The following is a 6,831-nucleotide window of genomic DNA, read 5'->3' on the forward strand; positions in this document are numbered from 1 at the left end:
TGCCACCACGCCCAGCTTATTTTTTCTATTTTTAGTAGAGACGGGGGTCTCGCTCTTATTCAGGCTGGTCTCGAACTCCTGACCTCAAGCAATCCTCCTGCCTTGGCCTCCCAGAACATTAGGATTATAGGCATGAGCCACCACACCTGGCCTACAATGAAATTTTTAAATGAAAGAAAAGAAAGAATAGCAAAGGCCAAAAATTAATGAACTGTCCAACTCAGAGGATAGAAAGAGAACAAGTACATAGAAGAAAGTAAACAATAAAAAGCAGAAATCTGGCCAGGCACAGTGGCTCATGCCTGTAATCCTAGCATTCTGGGAGGCCAAGGTGGGAGGATCGCTTGAGCTCAAGAATTCAAGACCAGTATGAGCAAGAGACAGACCCCACCTCTACTAAAAATGGAAAAATTAGCCAAGCATCATGGTACATGTCCATAGGCCCAGCTACTCAGAAAGCTGAGGCAGGAGGATCACTTGAGCCCAGGAGTTGGAGGTTGCAGTGAACTATGACACCACTGTACTCTACCCAGGGTGACAGAGCGAGGCTCCATCTCAAAAAAAAAAAAAAAAAATTCTCATTATCATTAAGGAAATCAAATCTATGATTTAAAGTCCACATACACACATGCACACACACAAACATCAGATCCAGATGATTTCACAGGCAAGTTCTATCAAACATGGAAGGAACTGATAATCCTGATTTTTTATTGACCATCCTATTAAGAGAGAAAGAGAGATGCACTCCCCAACTCACGTTATGAGGCTAATATACTCTTAACATCAAAATCAGAGAATAATAATACTTAGAAAGTCATGCCCATCAATATTAGAAAGTTACATTAAGGCTAATCGAGAAGGAAGAAAAAAAAGGCTAATCTCACAAATACAGACTCAAAAATTCTAAACTAATAACAGCAAACCAAATCTAGAAACATATATACAGATTATGTATATCTCCTATATAGGTAGGGCTCACACCAAGAATGCAAAAGTGGTTTAACACCAGAAAAAGCTATCGATGTTGAGTCACCACATTAATAGATTAAAAGAGAAATAAATATGATCATCTCAATGCAAGAGCATGTATTAATTCACTTGATTAAAATTTAAGATTCATTTGAAACAATACTCCTAGAAAAACAAGGATAGAAAATATTAATAGTTAAGAGTCTACCAAAAATAAAGCAAACATAATTCTTGATGTTAACATATAAGAAATTGTTCCCTATAAAGTCAGGAATAAAACAAGGATGCCTCTTATCAACAATCACATTTATTCAAACTATACTAGAGTCCCTACCTAGCCAGTGAAAGGGAAGAGTAGAAGGGAAAGAAACAGGAGGGAACACGTACACATATGTGCACCAAAACACATGTATAAGAATGTTCACAGTAGCATTATTTGTTGTAGCTCAAAACTGGAAGCAACCCAAACGTCCATCAACTGTGGAATGAATGCCCAAATTGTAGTATATACCTCCAACAGTATACTATCAGAAAATAAAAATACTCAAACAACGGCTATATGTACAACATGGAGAAATCTCACAAACAGATTGTTACTGAAAGAAGCCAGACACAAAAGAATTCACACTGAGTTCAAAAAGGACAAAACTAATCTGTGGTGTTAAAGTCAATATAGTGGATTATCTATCACTATAGCGGAAGAGTGACAACTGAAAGGGACATGAGTGACACTTCTAGAATACAAGTAGCATCCTATTACTTGAGCTGGGTGATGGTTACATGATCATGTTTACTTTGCAAAAATTCACTGAGCCATAAACTTACAATTTAAGTATGCACTTTTCTGTATATATGTTATAACTTAAAAAACTTAATCTATATATATAAAAAAGTGACAAAAATGCTATAATACCCTAGAAATAAACCTGATTAATGAAATGTGCAAGCCAGGAGTGGTGGCATATGCCTGGAAGCCCAGATACTCAGGAAGCTAAGGCCGGGAGGATCACCTGCATCCACCCCAGAGTCTGGGACCAGCCTGGGCAACATAGCGAGAACCCATCTCAAAAAAATTTTAAAAAAAAATAAAAATAAAAAATTGTGCAAGATCTTTCTGGAGAAAACTTGACAATACGATCATAAATTTCACACTGAAGAGCAGAAAGTCAGGAAGAAAAAGTGTGCGTGTGGTGGGGAGATTTGTTGACTTTATGACCGAGATTCAGGCAGTAAGGCATTTAGTGCAGGGAGAGATAAGTAGTTCAACAAATCAAGAAGCGCAGAAACAAAGCCATACATGCAAAGAAACAACATACAACAGAGGGGGCATTACAAACCTGCAGGTAAAGAATGGGCTAATCAACAAATGATGTTGGCACAACTTTTACCCATATGGAAAAGAAAGTTAAAATTAGATTTCTTACCTCACACCATATTCAGAAATAAATTACCTTGGGATGGGAAAGGATTTCTTAAAGAAGACACAAAAAGCATAATGACAAACAAAAGGACTGAAAAACATGACTACACTAAAACTACGTTCAACAAAGACTAAAAAGTAAAAAGCAAAGAAGATACCTGTAACATATACAATCAACAAAAGATTAGCACCCCTAATATAGAAAGAATCCAATAAATCTAAAAGAAAAAGTCAAACAACCAACTTCTTAAAGAGGCAATCAAGACGACAAAACCGAGTAGCCCACAAAATATGAAAAGATGCTGCTTACATGCTATAGTTAACGTCTAGTGCACTAAAAGACTGCAATGCTGCAGGCATCAGGAGAGTCCCAGGTATCTGGTTCTGCCACTATTAGTAATTAGATACGAACACAGGCAAATTTCTCACAAATGTACCTCAGTTTCCTCATTTACAAAATGGTAAGATCTGGATTCACTAGATAATTATAAGGATTTCTTCACTTGAAAACTGTAATTCCTTCAATGGATAATTATTAGGATCAAATTAGTAAATTTAAAGAATATAATGCAACATACAGATCAAAAGTTACTACTATTATCACTATTAACAGAATATAAGTCTTCTAAACATTAATGTTCTTTCAGCAACTTGTTAATTTTCCTATTAACAGAAAGGGAAAGATCTATATGAAATCAAAAGAAAGTCTGGGAATATATTCAGCAGCATATATCTGGCACTATCTTTGGGAGTGGACTCCCTGACCCACCACTACAAACAGCTAGTCTCCTTGACAATTTTCTGTCACTCATTCACAAAATTTTTGAATACATACTACGTGTCAGGCCCTGTTAGGTGTAAAATAAAATAGACATAGACCCTATCTTCATCCAGCCCAGCACAGAAGAGAGATAACAAACTATAATCAATTTTACAATTAATTATTAATAATTAATAACTGCTGTTCTAAGTGCATCAAAGGTAAAATAATAGTATGCATGAGTGCAGGTAACAGGGGACCTGACCTAGCCTAAGAGGTCAGGGAAGGCTTCCCTGAGGAAGTGGCATCTAAGCTGATACCTGCAGTACATCAAAGTCTCATTCTTGGATGACACAAGCCATTAAGATCATCCATCTAAATCTATGACTCTAATACCCCAGTCACCCAACAATCTGCTGGTTTTCATTACACTTCCAACATCCATCTTCCCATAAGGAGAGAATATGGTGATCCCAGTCACAAGCATTCTGCTTTGCTTGGCACTTATAGCTCTAATTCTAAATATCAAAGAAATTAGGCATTTTCTGAGCCACCAAGAAAACGAATGAGGCAGCATGGTAATGAGAAAACAGGCCCAGGTGCTAACACTGTCTCTGCCACTGTGACCTTTTAAGCTAATCAACTGACCTATCTGAGACACCGCATCCTCATGTGGGCAAAAGGAGAAATCCAGTGCATCTCTGAGATCCCTGCCAGCTATGATAATTCAAGGGCCAAATATAAAAAAGGGGCAAGGAGGGAGAGGAGGTCATATGTCTCTACCTTTGGCTTTCTTGGTAGCAAAATGACGGACTGGGACAGCTGAAAAGCCTATATATTGCCTATGGTCGTGTTGTCTTTCACTCACTGTCTTCAGTGTAACTTCTGAAACAGGTCTGGTCAAGGCTGCAAGGTAGTTGCGAAAGGCAGGGTGGACCACGCGGAAGCACTTTAATCCCAAGGCCATGACTGAAGACAATCCTTGGGAACATCCACTAAAAAGAATAAGACAAAAAGGAGATGTAAGTAAAAGAGACCCTATTGCAACTTCAGAAAATAATTCGTATGAATTATCAAGCAACTCCTATACACTAAGCTATCTACTAAGCAACTTAAATACATTATCTCAAATCCTTCTCCCAACAGCCCTAGAAGGAAATATTACTAGCCTCATTTAACAGAATGAAGAAACTGAGGCTCACAGAGATTTATTTGCCCATAGTCTAAAGGACTCCAAACTCATGCTCTTTCCACTGCACCAAAATGCATGTTAAGCAAATGTGCTGACTAAATCTTTAATGATGCTAATTAAACCCTTATATGTGAAAAAGCACAAAATCTTGATAAAGTTTAAAGAGGGAGAACAGAGGACTAGAAGAGGACTTTAAATTTTAAAAAAACCATTTCAACAGGCATAAAATGACTGGAAAATTCACACGACAGCATTTAATTAAAATTTTCTTTGGATCCTTATGTACTGATTACCAATTAGGATGCACTTTAATGTAAGTATAAAGCATGACTGAGGTTTGTGGTCTTCCATGGTATAGAACGAAAGCTCTGGAAAATGCCACCCTCCACTGTGTTAACACAAGTTACACATTATACTTCTGAGGTCTTTGACCATGGAAAGATGCTATCGCCTACAGGTACCTCTAGGATAGAACACAGTCCTAGCTAGCTGACAATGCTTCTGCCAGGAATCTAGCTATCACTCAGCTAAAAATTAAGAACAATTAGCATCAAAAACCTGGAAGCTGCTATCTTTGAAAATCAGTCCCATACCCCATTAAAAAAAAAAAATCCCATCCTAAAATTTTGATGCAATATAATGGAGTGAATAATAGCTATAATCCAATCCCAGCTCCACCACTCAATACTGAATCTCCCTGTGCCTTGATTTCTTCAACTGTAAAATGGGGATAATTATGCTTATTTCTTAGGGTTGGAAATAATTAATGAGGTTATGCAAATAAAATACTTGGCACAGTGCCTAGCAGACAGGAGCCCAAAAAATGATACTTGTTGATAGCTATCACCTTTCCTTTGAAAAGAGTTTCATGCTGGTGGCAGATACGCTAAAGAAAACTTACGTCATTAACAACGTGTAAGGTAGCCTAGAGTCAGTCAGAACTGAATGCAAATTTCAACTTTGGGCAATTCACTCTTCATTTCTGGACACCACTTTCTTCATCAATAAGAAAAATAAACCTGATCTTACATAAAATGAAATAGTGAATGCATATAAAACACCTAGCACAGTGCCTGAAATATAGCAGCTGCTTAATAAATGGTGGCTATTATTATTACCATTATTTTTTTTAAAAACAAACAAATGAGTAGTATGAAGTCCAATAATTTCTCCTGATGGAATTTTTAGTATCAAGGGATGCTAGAAGTCAGTGATCAACATACAAAGTCTGCAAAAACAGATCTGGATGAAAAATGAAGGAATATTTTTTCCTCTTCTTCTTTAATTACTATTATCAATAACTACTATTAATTGAGGTCAGGCCTGGGCTGTTTGCTTTACACATATTATTTCATCGAATCTCCTCAATAATGCCACAGAGAAAGTATAATAATGCCCATTTTACCAATGTTGAAAGTGAGGCTCAAAGAGATTAAGTCACTATCCAAGGTCATGGAGTTAATAATAGCCCAGACCTATTTCATCAGAACTGTTCACAAAAGTTTGGCTCAGAGTGAAGTTTCTATATCTAGGTTTTTCCCTAATAAAGCCAATGCCTAACTCACCCTTATAACCAAATATGGCTGTAAAATAATGTGTAGTTTTTTTAGTTTGGGTTTTTTTTTAATCTACAGGGTCTCAATCTGGCCGCTCCATTTAAGACAGGTTTCCTGGTGTTCCTGTTGTGGGTCATAATACCAACCCACAAAGAAACAGGAAATCAAAATGGATTAGAAATAAATAACTGTTGACAGAAAACGCAGCACCCAAAAGGAGACCCAGTACACATGAACCGGAAAACAACTCTATAAATAAACCACATTGCTGAAATGCTTAAGCCGTAGATTTTAATTGCACAGAAGTCAGGAAATTTCCAAGCGGAAGTTCAATAAGGCCATCTCTTAGATTCTTTACCTTAAGGACATACACATTAACATTCAGTTCAGCACATATAAAGAATTAAAGTTGAGGGAAGAAATTTGTTATGAGCCCAAGTAGTCCCTAACAAAACTAACCTATACACAGAAGCAATGTGGTGGAAGTCTGGGCTTTGGACGAAGTCTGGAACTGGAATCTCAGTTCCTCCACTTCCCAGCTGTGTGACCTTGTCAGCCTCTCTGAGCTACAGTTTCTACCACATTGTCATGGTGCTATCAAGGAGCCTTTAAAACGGTAATTATAACAACAATGACAACAATAGCTAACATTTATATAGTGATAACTATGTGGCAGAAAATATTCTCAGTGCTTTACATACATTAACTCATTTGAGCCTCAAGATAACCCTATGAGTACTATGATTATCCCCACTTTACAGATGAGAAAACAGAGGCATAAATAAATAATGTGCTTAAGATTCGAATTCAGGCAATCTAGCTTCAGAGTCTGTGTTCTTAACGACTATAGTATACCCTGTACCTAAAACAGTATAGCGGGGCTTGGTGGTACATGCTTATAGTCCTCACTACTGGGGGTGCTGAAATGGAT

The 6,831-nt window shown here is 37.2% G+C and overlaps 1 protein-coding gene across 1 annotated transcript in view; it reads right to left on the reverse strand.

Annotated features, from left to right (window-relative positions):
- MRRF (mitochondrial ribosome recycling factor) overlaps positions 1-6,831 on the reverse strand; it is a 55,228-nt gene that overhangs the window by 46,222 nt on the left and 2,175 nt on the right. The window contains exon 2 of the mRNA XM_045563834.1: positions 3,936-4,147. Within this exon, the coding sequence (XP_045419790.1) occupies positions 3,936-4,119 (184 nt within the window). The 5' untranslated portion in view covers positions 4,120-4,147. The remainder of the gene's footprint in view (positions 1-3,935; positions 4,148-6,831) is intronic.

This window comes from Lemur catta, chromosome 10 (assembly GCF_020740605.2).
Source record: "Lemur catta isolate mLemCat1 chromosome 10, mLemCat1.pri, whole genome shotgun sequence".
In the NCBI taxonomy this organism is placed as follows: Eukaryota; Metazoa; Chordata; class Mammalia; order Primates; family Lemuridae; genus Lemur; species Lemur catta.